The sequence below is a fragment of the Peromyscus eremicus genome, chromosome 5 (assembly GCF_949786415.1).
Source record: "Peromyscus eremicus chromosome 5, PerEre_H2_v1, whole genome shotgun sequence".
NCBI lineage: Eukaryota > Metazoa > Chordata > Mammalia > Rodentia > Cricetidae > Peromyscus > Peromyscus eremicus.
The window spans coordinates 30,499,704-30,514,027 of NC_081420.1; the positions used below are offsets into that span (position 1 = coordinate 30,499,704).

At 42.2% G+C, this 14,324-nt stretch overlaps 1 protein-coding gene across 1 annotated transcript in view; it reads left to right on the top strand.

The window, feature by feature from the left end:
• The first annotated feature begins 530 nt into the window (after positions 1-530).
• Gmds (GDP-mannose 4,6-dehydratase) overlaps positions 531-14,324 on the top strand; it is a 584,865-nt gene continuing 571,071 nt past the window's right edge. Inside the window, exon 1 of the mRNA XM_059263223.1 lies at positions 531-726. Coding sequence (XP_059119206.1) covers positions 625-726 — 102 coding nt within the window. The 5' untranslated portion in view covers positions 531-624. The remainder of the gene's footprint in view (positions 727-14,324) is intronic.

Consider the following 14,324-nt stretch of genomic DNA (forward strand, 5'->3'; position numbering starts at 1 on the left):
ATGGTCAGTCATTCCCCATATCTATAGGCCCACTTAGGAGCCTTGAAACGCTAGTGCCCTCAAGGTATGTAAAATTGACTTCTCACAGAGACACTGCAGCAGGGTTCCAGAAATTATTTAATAAAGTCGATGACCCCTGGCTTGTGATGCCTTGGATCAGAGCTTTTTCCTACCGAAAAGGTCAGCTTGTCATTCCTCCTGGAATCATCGGATGATATCAGGATTCCCGGAGACCAAGGCCCAGGCAGGCAGCACCCTCTACCCTGTCACAGTCCGGCATCCTTCCTCTTCCAGGAGCCGGACGCTCTTAGGCCCCGCCTCCTAGAGGGGCGTGGCTGAGCGCGGAGACCCCGGTGGGGGCGGGGCTGCAGGGGGCGCCGCTGACGCGTCACTGCTGGGACGAGTGACGCGGCGCCAGCCAGGCCGCAGCCCGGCTCCCGCCGCCCGCCCCGGCTGGGCCGGCCCGCCCCTCGCTCCACGCCCGGCCTCCCGCGCGCCCTGTCAGACTGTGGCGGCCGCTGCAGCTCGTGGAGGCGACTGGCGCGCGCACCCACGTCTCTGCCGGCCCGCCGCCCGTCCCACTCCGCCTTCCTCTCAGCTGCACGCTCACCCGCCCGCGGCGACATGGCTCACGCGCCCGCTAGCTGCCCGAGCTTCAGGGGCTCCGGGGACGGCGAGATGGGCAAGCCCAGGAAGGTGGCGCTCATCACGGGCATCACCGGCCAGGTGAGTGCGGGGCGGGGACCAGCGGCCTGTGGCCGCGGGGCACGTGGGCCGCCTCCCCGCGCAGGGCCGCCGAGCCACGGGGAACTGCCCTCGGCGCATCCCGGAAGGTGTGCGCGGCCGCGGGGAGAGACGGCTTCAGCTGGGGCGGCGTGTCTTGCTCTGCTAGCTCTGGGGGGTGTGTGTGTGAGCTTGTGCTGCACACAGGAGCACTGGGTCTCACCTGTGACTGTAACTGTGGCGTTTCTTCCACCGAGCCCAAGAGTGGGCTTGGAAGGCATTTCGTACTTTGCAGATCCTGGTGCCAGGAAGGAAAAGGGCCAGTGATCTGTCAATATGGGTGTGGAGTCACTTTGCACAACCTCACTCACTTGCTCACCTGCTGTGTTTGGGTCACCCCTTACCAGAGTTCCAAGTGGAAAAGAGATAATAGGAGTTACAGATTATTTTTATTCTTAATGTTTACACACTTTCCCCTCCGCCTTACAAACTCGTGAGAGTCAGGTTTTCACACATTTTGGGGCGTAGCCTGACAGACTGGTCCCAAAGTTTCTAATTCCAGAGACCAGCGTTTCTAACTCCAAAAACATGAACTCCATGGGTGAGTTAATTAGGCTGTGCCATCTTGAATGTTGGGACCCCATGTGGACTGCTGAACTTGACTGATTTAATAGTCATCTCCTAGAAGTGTTGCAACAGGTAGGGCCAACCACTGCCTTATCAAACGGTGCAGTCTGGGAATCAGTGGTATTGAAGTAATGTCTTCCGATGGCAGTCAAAGTAATACTAAAACGAAGATGATAATCGTAGCCAATATGCACCACACCTGCATACTTACTATATCGTAGTCCCTTTTTACATACTGACTCAGTATTAGTTTCCACAACAAAGTCCCTTATTTCCATTTTCAGATGTAGAATTTGAGGCCTAGGAGTTTGAATTTTCAGAGGCCCAACAGGTAAGAAGTGTCTTATTGGAGCTGCACCTGATCTCAAAGTTCTCTAGTATTATAAAGAGCAGATACATAGTCCCTTAACATTAGACTATTTTAATACTGGATACTGGTTATTTTTTTCAGTTGTTATTGAATCTTGTTTAAAGTACTTACAATGAATAAATGTTTAGAAACTAGTAAGATAGAAGGGTAGGAAAAGGATTAAAGGTTGATGAAGAAAACCTCGAGCTCTACTACTGAACTCTCCCCCGAGATGTTCTCTGTCTTTTTTAATGCTAGAGATCTCTTGCACATGATTCTTTTTCCAAGTTCTCAGACTGATTCTTAAGCTCAGATATTTACTACGTTCAGGAGACTTTTATTTAGTATTGTCCAGAAATTCATTAAGATGCTGTGTGCCACATTAGTATAGCTTGTATCAATTTAAGTGGCCAGCATTTTGAATCGGTGCAGCTTAGAAGTGGAATCTTACTAAATAGTTGAAAACTGTTGTTTGGTACATTCTTCATGGAGAGGAAGGCTTAGAACTAACCCCTCCCCACTCCCACTTCCCTACCCCAAGCAAGAGTTCTCCTGAAGCACTGTGCTTAACATATCACTTCCTGACCAGAAGTTTTTGGTTTCTCACTTCATTTCAAACTCCAGACACCTGCTTTGCTCTCAGGTTTGAAAATCAGATCCTTCTGAGCTCTGCTCTGCTGCCCATCACTTCCCTGCCACGTCTCTGAAGTTTTTCCTTGCTTGCTTGGTGTTGCCTAAGCTTCCCGGTGTACCTGCAACACTGTACCAAATGCTGTGGCTACCACAGCTGTTTGCTGATGAACTGAATGCTCTTCTGTTCCTTTGGCTGATTTTCTAGGATAGTGACTCTCACCTTGAGTTCTGAGGACCCTTGAAGGACTGTGACATTAATCCAAGGACCCATGCCTTTTGTACATTTTCTTTATAATATTGGCTGGGAATTTACTGAGCTACTCACTCTTGTAGGCATTCTGTATCTCCTTACCCAAGAGACAGGAGTAACTTGTATTTAGCTGGCTGGCTGGCACTGAGTGGCCAGGAAGGCTTGGAAGTAGTGTTTTTAATGCCCCCTCCCCTGGTTTCTCCTGCAGGCTTTTCTACTGAATCAAGTAAGATTGTGTCCCTTTGCTCATATACCTAATGAACATCAGAGCTGAAATCTTCAAGAGACACTCCATTGCTCTAAGCCACCTTGTTATATTACCTTTAGTAAGTCACATACATTTACATTGGCTGGGCGGGGGGGAGTAGTTGAGTCAAGTGGCCCTGCCCTGGCACTTGGGGTTTCATGTGAAGGTCTTAAATGGGTCCCAGATTCCTACTTGAGAGTGTAGACAGGCAAGGTATCTTGTTGGCTCTATATTTGTAGTCTTACTCTCCAGCTTCTTATTTTGGCTCTCCCCTCCTCTCTATTCTTGACTCAGTAAAACTTGTGTCTCCTTTTCCAAAGTGTGCACCTTATTGTATCACCTTCAGAGAAAGCCAGGCTCTGGCTTTGCACTGCTGTTCAGGCTCTCTGCCAGCCATTCCCAAAGCTTGCCCCCATTGTCTAACAGTGTTTGCTCATGGAAGTGAGCTTGCTGTTCTTGGAGTATTATTGCCGTGTACTTACCTCATTGGAGCCATTATTTGAAGGTGAATGGGTAAGTCCTGTTCTTTTTGTCTTGACTGGATGCTTCAGTGTTCTCACACTAATCCTGCCAAATAGAGCCGGACAAGGAACTTTCCTTTTGGTTCTATAGATAATTTACATGTTTGTACAGCTTCAAGACAGAAATCTCATTTTCACCCTATTACCTCCCACATGGCTTCTAGTGGGCCTCGAGAAATGTTGACTTACTTTCCCCATTAACAGAAACCATCCTTAAATGTGTATCTGCAGTATGAAGGTTTGTTTTGAGGCTGCTGGTGGTATGAAGATCTGTAGAATATGTTCTGTGCCTACTAAGATCTCTGAGGAGCTGAAGACAATGCTCATGAGAAGACAGCACCCATAAAAGAGTATTACATAAGATTGTAAGGGAATTTACAATATGAATGAGTACTCCCTTTGACACAAGCTAGAGTTGTTTGGAGGAGGAACCTCAGCTGAGACAAGACCTCCATCAGATTGTTTATAGGCAAGTTTATAAGGCATTCTCTTGATTAGTGATTGATGTGGGCAGGCCCAACCCACAGTGGTAGTGGTGCTACCCCTGGGTCAGGTGGTCCTGAGTTGTATAAGAGAGCAGGCTTAGCAAGAAAGGAGGGTAAGCATTTCTCCATGGCTTCTGCTTCAGTTTCTGCCTCTAGGTTCCTGCCCTGACTTCCCTCAGTGTTGGGGTATGACCTGAGAATTGTAAGATGAAATAAACCCTCTCCTCTCCAAGTTGCTTCTGGTCATGGTGTTTACCACAGCAATAGATTTCCTAAGACATCCCTCCAACCCTTCAGGAGAAGGAATTGAATACTAAAAACAGAGGAGACTAGGCAAGCAGCAGATACAGGTGTGAAGAAAGGGGAGTTGGGGGCCAATGGGTATGTTTCAAAAATTACACTACTTCTAAAATTATACCACTTCTAAAAAAGATTTTTTTCCTTCCTTCCTTCCTTTCCTTTTTTTTTTTTTTGTATAATGAGTTAAAACTAAGGCCTTATTCAGTAGCACACACTTTACTACTAACACCCCGCCCCAGCACTTCCAAAAAATATTTTATGGTGATTTCAATCAAAATACATCACTGGACCCATCAGACAAAAGGATGAACTGAGGTTGCAGCTTGGTGCTAATTGTACATGGTTAGTATGCATCAAGCCCTGGCTTTACTTTTGTGCATGGAAAACAAACAAACACCCTTAAAATCAAATAAAAAGACCAGGAACCTTCAGGAGAATGAGGGAAATAATATGCCAAATCCAGGGTTGAGGACAGTGGCCCTCAGTGGAGTAGAATTTATCTTTGAGCTTCTTGAAAGTCACTTCAGAACTGGCAGGCAAGTGACCTTCTTAAACCTTCTTAGTTTTTTTCCTCTTCAAAGTCTGTCACTCCCAGGCTGACCCCAAACTCTTAAGTTGTTGTGTTTCAGCACCACTGGCAGTGTTGTGATTACAGGCATCTGTAGTATGTCTGGCATAGTAGACAGTCTTTATTTATTTAGTTAAAGTTATTTACTTATTTATGTGTATGCTTGTATCCCTGTGTGATTTTTATGTATACTACATATGTTCAGGAACTTGCAGAGGCCAGAGAAGGTGTTAGATGCCCTGGAACTAGAGTTAGAAGTGGTTGTAAGCCCCTATATGGGTGTTAGAATTGCAAGAGCAGTAACACTGAGTTATTTCTTCTTACCTCATGGTAGCTTTTAGAAGAAGATAGAAATGCCTTCTGACAAGACTCTATAACTCTTGAAGGGAAGGTAAAAACACCTTTTGCTTGAGACTTAGAGAACTGTGTGGCTAGAATATATGTAGATTATCCCCTTTCAAACATCTGTTGTCTTGGGCAGTTCTCTGCCAGGAGAGCAGCAAGTTAGAACATTACTTTGTGTGTTCTTGGGGAAAGAGAGCCTTATTCTGTGAATAGCAGTGTGTTTGATAGTATTGCTAACATTAGTGTTTAAATATAAAAGTGTTGACATGGTGAGGTCCCTTGCACGTTGTAGCAAGCCTCTGAGAGTTTAAGGAGGTGGTTGAGATCTGCTTAAGCCTAAGAGGAATACTAATTCAAGGTTCCAGGAATCCATCACTGTGAAGCATTGAAAACAGTGCATCTGTCTTAGTTACTTTTTTATTGTTGTGCTAAAACACCATGACCAAGGCACACTGAAGAAAGCATTTAATCTGGGGCTTATAGTTTCAGAGGGTAAGAGTCCATGGTGGCAGAGTAAAGACATGGTGGCAGGAACAGTTAAGAGCTTACATCTGATCAGTTAAGTTGGAGGTGGAGGGAGGGAGAGAAGGAGAGAGAGAGACAAACAGACAGGGAGAGAGACAGAGAGAGACTGACTGAAACCAACTGGGAATAACATAGAATTTTGAAGCCTCAAAGCCTGCCCCCAGGCTAATCCTTCCCAAATAGTTGTGCCAACTGTGGACCAAGTATTCAAACATATAAGCCTATGTGGGCCATTCTCATTCACTGTCTGTCTTTAAACAGTAGACTACCTAGTTATGGTCAAGAGCTGGTAACTTGTCTGTACAGTGATGCCAGGAAATATAGATGAGTGTTGCATTGGTAGAGTAGGCTGTTTGATGTAAAGTTAGGTTATTCAAGCCATGTAAATTTGTCTCAAATGTATTGGATGGCCTTGATTTTTATTTTCAGTAGTTTCCTAAGTTGAGTATGGGCATGAAATTGTTAGGGTATACAGGAGAATTTGATAGCACACACCTGATGAACAAGTTCACATTTAGGGAAAAATGACTATAAACTTAAAGGACTATACACATTTAAGGGCAAAATGACATGTCCAGTTTTGCGTGTATGCTAACCTCAGAATTAGTTCTCTCCTCCTCAGCCAGAGCTGGGGATGTAACTCATTTGGGAGAATATTTACTTAGTATGCAGGGAACCCTGGGTTAAATTTCTAGATGGCTCATGCCGTAATCTTTTCACTTGAGAGATGGTTGTAGGAGGACCATAAGCTCAAGGTCATTCTCCTCTACATAGTGAGTTCAAGGCTGGCCTGAGCCACCGGAGACCCTGCCTATAAACAAACAAACATTACTTGGTTTACATTTTTGGACTTTAGATCTAGAGTTAAATTATTACAGTCACAGAAGAGGGAAGGAGACAGAGAATGTGATATTCATAGGTCACATTGCAAGTTGTGTTAGCACTGAGATTTGAACCTCAGACTCCTGCATGCTAAGGTGTTGGTTTTCTATTGTCTTAAGCCTCTGACTAACATTGTTCCCCATTAATACTGAGAAAGAGATAGTGCTGTGAACCACAGAAATTGGAGTGAAGAGTTGTATTAGTAAAATGTATGTTACAATACTTTATAAATTTTTATAATGAAGATATGAATAAGTAGTATAATCTATTTCAGTATTCAAGGAAAAACTACATATCATTTAAAATCTTATTTTAACGACATATTTGTAGTTTTAAAAGGTTGAAGAATGTAGAGTATTTAGAAATGTTTAGGATTTAAGCTATACAAAACCTAAATTAAGATATGGGGACCAAAGAAAGGGACCTGAGACCACATTTCTTTGGAACACTCAGGTGTTCATTGCTTATACATGGCCTTGTTTGGTGGTTTGTGGACAGTGCCTCAAAGCTTCTTTTGCCTAGACCCTCTTTGGCAATAACTTACTCTATATTTGATCTCAGAACTCTACAGTTGAAAATAAGGTCAAGTTTTATGAGTTAGTATGTTTTACTAGTTTCTGACTTGATTTCACTGATTATAAAAGGCACTGTCTTGGTTACTATTCTTTTGCTGTGAAGAGAAACCATGACCAAGGAAACTCTATAAAGGAAAGCATTTAATTGGTGACTTGCTTATAGTTATTGTCATGGCAGGGAGCGTGATAGGAAGCATGGCAGTAGGCAGGTGTGGTGCTGGAGGAGTAGCTAAAACCTACATCCTGATCTATAGGGAGAGAGGAAGAGAGGAAGAGAGGGGGAGAGATCGATCCTGATGTGGACTTTTAAAACCTCAAATCCCATCCCCAGTGACACTTCCTCACACAAGGCCACATCTACTTTAATAAGGCTATACCTCCTAATCCTTCTCAAATAGTGCCACTCCCCAGTGACTAAGCATTCAAATATATGAGCCTATGTGAGCCATTCTTATTCAGACCATGACAGTCACTATTTTACCTGTCCTTCTGATCCAGAGTGGCTTTCTTTCTGTTATAAAGTCCACAATATGCCTATCTAATGTACTCCTATATTTGTGTGCATGTGTTAGTACTGGGGGAGGGGTATTGGGGATAAAGCATTCTCACTAAGCTATGGTTCTAGCTTTTGCCTATCCTTTGAAACAGACTCTAAATCTTTTTATTAGACAAAAACCATCACTAGGTGTGTAGGCAAACCAGAATTATTTGGCTATGATTCCTTGGCAGAAATCGTATATGAAGAGTGAGGCATACAGTTTACCTGTCAGTATTATGGATGCTTGATAGGTAATTATTTGGGCAAGGGTTCAGGAGAATAGTCATAGACATTAGTAGAATGATTATGGAGGATGAACACTTTGTATAGATTGTCTTACATGACGACAGATGGTTACCTAGTTTTACAAACTATGTTTGCCTGTTTCAAGAAATTTCTTTAAAGGACAGGGTTTCACTCTACAATACAGGCAGACCTGTACTTTACTATGTAGCCTAGACTGGCCTTAAATTCATAGTAGTCTTTCTGCTTTGGCTTCCTGAGTGCATATGTTTGGTTTAAAATAAGTCTGTAAATCTGGAAGTGCTCTTTATGCTTGTTGGGTGACGTTACCATGATCAGCTAGTACAGAAAACTGCAGTAAAGGTAGGCCAGGAAAATGGAATACTTTGACTTCTGAAAGGCATGATGAAGCTCTGCCATTTTTCTTGGTTTCCCTTTGAGGGCTCTGAAGGTAAAGAGATAAAATTGGTGTCTTAGTTAGTGTTTCTATTGCTGTGAAGAGACACCATGACCATGACAACTTTTATAAAGGAAAAACATTTAATTGGAGTGGCTTATGTTTTCAGTCCATTATCACTATGGTGTGACATGGTGGTGTGCAGGTAGGTAGACATAGTACTGGAGAAGGAGCTGAGAGTCCTACATCTTTACCTGTAGGCAACAGGAAGTGGTCTGAGACACTGGACATATCTTGAGCATAGAAGACTGTTGCTAGAGTTTTCCTGGCTGGCCCACAGTCAGGACAAATCTCTTACCCGCCAGTCCCGCAGCCACTCAGACCCAACCGAGTAAACACACAGAGACTTGTATTGCTTACAAACTGTATGGCCGTGGCTCAGGCTTCTAGCTATCTAGTTCTTACATCTTAAATTAACCCATTTCTATAAATCTATACCTTGCCACATGGCTCGTGGCTTACCAGTATCTTACATGTTGGTACTCATGGCGGTGGTTGGCAGCGTCTCCTGCCTTCCTGTTCCCAGAATTCTCCTCTGTCCTTGTCCTGCCTATACTTCCTGTCTGGCTACTGGCCAATCAGTATTTTGTTTATACAGAGCAATATCCACAGCAGGAGACCTCAAAGCCCACCCCACAGTGACACACTTCCTCCAACAGGGCCACACCTATTCCAACAAAGCCTCACCTGCTAAAGAACTTATTGGGGCCAATTACATTCAAATTGCCACAAATGGTAATGGTGTCACCTATAAACTTATTGCTGAAGTTCAAGAGCAGTAGCCAATAATGAAATCCATTATTATCATTTTTGGGGGTGGGAGAGTTATAACCAGAAGTGGGGTTGGCAGTAGGCAATTCATGTGATTCTCAAAGGTAATTAATGCCTGGGCTGCCCCTCAGAAGTACATTGTTGAAGGGAATTTACACCTGGAGAGTGCTGTGAGTTCTGAGAGCGTGTGTTCAGGTCAGCATCCAGTGTGGTGGAGGGATGAAGATACTTGATTGTATGGCCATTACATGTTGTTCCTAGCCGCTTCCACTTGCATAATGATGGGAGTGTTGCAGTTCCCATGCTAGGCACTTGTTTTTAAGCTTTACATTTGGCCTATTCATGTTTTCTTTTTCTTTCTCTTAAATAAGCACCAATTTACAGTCCCTTCTATGATTAATTTATCATTTCTTATAGAAGGGATTACATTCTAGTGCAAATATTCTATGCTTGGTTATTAGTAGTTAGTAGTAATGATTAATCCATTCAACACGTGTTTGAGTGCTAACTATGTGTCCTGTACTGGGCTTATAATAACAATAAAATTGCCATTTATGAAATTGATGTAATTAGTAGTGATGATAATAAATATTATAATAATGAACATGTGTTGAGCATTTACTTTATGCCAGGCACTGTTCAAAGTGCTTTACATTTTGATCAAAATACATTACTTGTTAAAGCAACAGGACACTTATTAACCTTAGGGGGCACAGAGGTTAAGATTACTGCCCAAATGTTACTGAGTCAGTTTGCAAAGTCAGATTTCAAGTAGAAATTTCAATACTTCTATTTTCTACTAGGTTTAGAATTAGTATCAATAAATAAATTCTACGTATAGATAACTAAATTGTAACATTGTATATCAAATTTAAGTATTTTCAAATCTCCTTTTGAGATTGGGATTATGTAGTTCAGGCTGGCATCAAACTCACTATGTAGCCAAGGATGACTTTGAATTCCTCATCCTCCTGCCTCCGGTTTCACTTCTCTTTCCCAGTGCTGGAATTTCAAGCATGCAGTGCATACCTGGTCTATGGTTTATGTAGTGTTAGAGATCAAACCAAGCATACTGTGCATTGTAGACAAGCACTATTGTGGACTAAACTACATTCCCAACCTCCAAGAGTCTTTATCACATATAGATTGGCAGATTATAGTACTAAATAAACCTGATCATTTATTGGATTATATGTCTCCATTTAATTTTATTTATGGATCATTTATTGTATAGATATTTGAGTTATGTGAGTTAATTCTTTGGAGTGAACATGTTGATATAAACTCTGAAGACTGAGATTGTTGCAGAGTGGAATAGAATGAGTTAGGCTTCAAGGCCAATTTGAACTTGAATTGCTGTGTTACTACTACTAGTCTACATGGCTTTGGGTAAGTTGGCTACATAGTAGGAGTCTTTGCTTTACTGTGAGAATGGGTCTGTCTTCCCAGAGATAACAAGAACTGTTTTCTTGCATTTTAAAAAAGGAAACTGAATGGACAGGTATTGACAGTAAGTCTTACTTTTCATGAGGAATGCATAACCAGAAGGGAAAGTTTTGTGGTATTTGAATCAAACACAAGATTATAGAGTTCTGCTAGCCCAGCTGACTTGTGTCCACTGTGTCTTGTGGACTGAATGTGTAAAGCAGATCTTGTCTTATCTTCTTATAAGAGGATTTCCAGCAGTAAGTCCCACTCTAAAGCTCCTTGCTGGGATTTACAGTCCGATGAAAGGTTTGTCATAATTGGAGATGAAAGGGATGTCTTGAGCATTGCCTTGCTTTTATCAAAGACTGCTATGTGTCTTTATATTACATGTAATGAAGTGCTGTGTATGGAGAGTCAGAGGCTGGGTTTTAACTCCAGTTAATTGTGTGGCCTTACAGTTTCCTCAGTTAATTTCTTAGCCTGCAATGTGAAAAGTTACCATGTGATTCTAGTCTGTTCCTAGTATAAAGTGCTCTGACTTTATCATTGTATACAGACTGCAGTTCTGTGTAAAATTAAGAAAAAGATATTTTTATATTTATCAGTGCAGTCATTTAATATCAGTTTCAAAGATAAGGCCAACAGGAGAATTGAACTATTTATTGCATTTATACTTAAGTGTGTAAACTAAGAAGTCACATAAGTATTGTGTGTGGCCAGAATTTGATAGTGAGGCTCAAGTAAAATTTCTGAACTATTCATCTTTGTAGAATGTACCAAATCAACAAAGTGTATGTGTTTTAGGTGTGTGTGTGTGAAGGAGGGTTTTCAAAATTCCCGTTATCTCTTTTTTATGAATTATTAAAAATACATAAACATTTGTTTGAATCTTAGGTTCATATAGTTGAGAGTTTTAGTTTAGAAAATATTTATGGAGATGCACTGTGTGCAGAGCTAGGTGCTGGGGATGTGGCAATGGACAAAATAAGTGTAATTTTATTTCCAAGGAGTTGATAGACTAATGGGGTTGCTGTGAGATGAATTTTATTGCTATGCTAGTAAGGAATTAATTACTGTATTACAAGAAGACCTGCCCTTAAAAATCTTGTAAAATACTATTAATGCAACAGGCTAATTGAGCATCTCCACTGAGGTCTCCTACTGAAAGTCTATTTTCACTTTTCTTCTTTAAAGAAGGCTTTCATTAAGTTGCCCAGGCAAACATTGAACTTGCTATCTGGGGGTTGAACTCAGGTTGACAGGCTTGGTAACAAGCGCCTTTACCCACTGAACCATCTTTCCAGCCCAGTATTTATACACTTATTTAACTATGATAAATTAGAATTTTGTAGGTATAGCCAGGTGCCAGTAGAATTTCTCAGTGATCAATACTGATAAATGGAGGTCCCTTTATTGACTTATAGTGGACTCTTTTAATATGTAATCATGGTTGGAAGAGACCTATAGGTCAAAGCACAAATATGGAATATGCTTCTGCTTGAGTGGAGTTATTCAAAAGAGAAAAGTAACAGGAACCTTGTTTGTCAAGAGTTATTGGAATTCTGATATTTTTCCACAATTGCAGACTAACAAGGTAACCTACAGTTCTATGCATGATGACAGAAGACGTCAGGGTCAGAGACAAATGACATTATTTCTTGCTGTGGATATCGCTCTATATAAATAAAGCACTGATTGGCCAGTGACCAGGCAGGAAGTATAGGCGGGACAAGGAGAGAGGAGAATTGAGGAAGGAGGAAGGAAAGAGAGACCGGCTGGAGCCACCGCCAAGACAAGGAAGATGTAAAGTACCGGCAATCCACGAGCCATGTGGCAAAGTAAAGATTAATAGAAATGGGCTGAATATAAGAATGAGAGCTAGACAATGATAGGCCTGAGCTAATGGCCAAGCAGTTTAAATAATGTAAGAGTCTGTGTGTTTATTTTATAAGTGGGCTCCGAGACTGGTGGGACTTGGCGGTGGGACCTGGAGAAAAATTCTTCAGCTACAATTTCTTACTGCCCTTTAGGTAGTATGAATTCATATCTATGCAGTTATTTTCATAGCATTCTCCTGCTTTGCTTCTAAGACCCATCAGGGTGGCATCGTGTGCTTAGATGAACAGTGCCTCTTATTTGGTTATGCACCACAGTTTAGAAAATCTGAGGTTAGGAAACTTCCAATTGTATGATTATTATGATATAGGATCTTGTTATGTTTCCCACACTGTCTTGAACTAGTAGAAACAAGTGGCCCTATTTATTTTGAGTTACTGGTATGTGTTTCCATATGCAGCTAGAAAACACTAATCTTTTTCAGGGAGTCTGCTGGTGTGCTGGTTAGTTTTTTTGTCAACTTGATACAAACTAGGGTCATCTTGGGAGAAGGAACCTCAGTTGAGAAAATGCCTCAGTCAGGTTGGCCAGTAGACAAGTCTGTAGACATTTTCTTGGTTAATGATTGTTGTGGGAGAGTCTAGCCTGGTTAGGGAGTCCTCAGGTGTATGAAAAAGCAGGCTGAGCAAGTCATGAAGAACAGGTCAGTAAGCGTCATTCCTCCTTGGTTATACTTCAGTTCTTGCTTCCAGGTTCTTGCCCTGCCTCCCCTTCATGATGGACTGTAAGATATAAGATGAAATAAACCCTGTCCTTCTTATGTTGCTTTAGGTCATGATGTTTTATCACAGCAACAGAAATCAGACAGCTAGTAAACCTGTCCAGTATTTGCCTGAAGGAAACATTAACTTTATTATTTTTGATAGAACAGAAATCTCTCTGCTCCAGAGACAGACATTGACTCTATCTTAAAGGCTATCAGCTTTATAAGTGTTCTTGAGGAGATGGTACAGAACAAAAGTGACCAGTGCTTTTGCTTATGAAACATGCAGAAAAGGAGATTACCCTTTGTCCTGCCTAGTTTTATGTCAGTTTGACACAAACTGGAGTCATCTGAAAGGAGGGAACCTCAGTTGAGAAAATACCTCTATAGGATCCAGCTGTAAGACATTTTCTTAATTAGTGATCAATGGGGAGAGGGGCGCCCAGCCCATTGTGGGTAGAGTCATCCCTGCACTGGTGGTCCTGAGTTCTATAAGAAAGCAGACTGAGCAAGCCATGGAGAGGAAGCCAGTAAGGAGCACTCCTCCATGGCCCCTGTATCAGCTCCTGCCTCTAGGTTCCTGCCTTGTTTGAGTTCCTGTGCTGACTTCCTTCAGTGAAGGACTGCAATGTGGGAAGTGTAATCCAAATAAACTCTGTCTTCCCCAAGTTGCTTTTGGTCATGGTGTTTCATCACTGTAATAGGAACCCAAAGTATGACACCCTTGGGAAACTGCCTTTCCTGACTCATTGTGTTACAAGATTCCCAGCTCAACAGTGTAACTCAGCCTTTTATGGGTCTCTGTAGGACACTTGAGCTTCATGTGGGTGCTTGCTTTTTCTTCTCCTTTGAAGAACAGAATGCTAAGATCTGGACTTAGGTGCTTAGTGTTTTTCCCCTCTTATATGCTGGTGACTGCACTTGGGGCCTTGCACATGTTAGGAATGCTCTGCTTTGTTGAGGCAGCTCTCAATCCAGATGCTTAGTGTGGACTGGATGCACCTTTTCCTCTATGTAGAAGAGTGGATACTACACTAGGCTTTCCTGTGGTGAAATATTTACTGTTTAATCTGATGCATTAGTCTCTGTGGTTTGATGTGTTGTGTCCCTCAGTATACTGTGTCTCCTGTAGCTTGAGTTTTCCTGCCTGGCCCACAGTCAGGACAAATCTCTCTCACCCGCCAGTCCCACAGCCACTCAGACCCAACCAAATAAACACAGAGATTATATTGCTTACAAACTGTATGGCCGTGGCAGG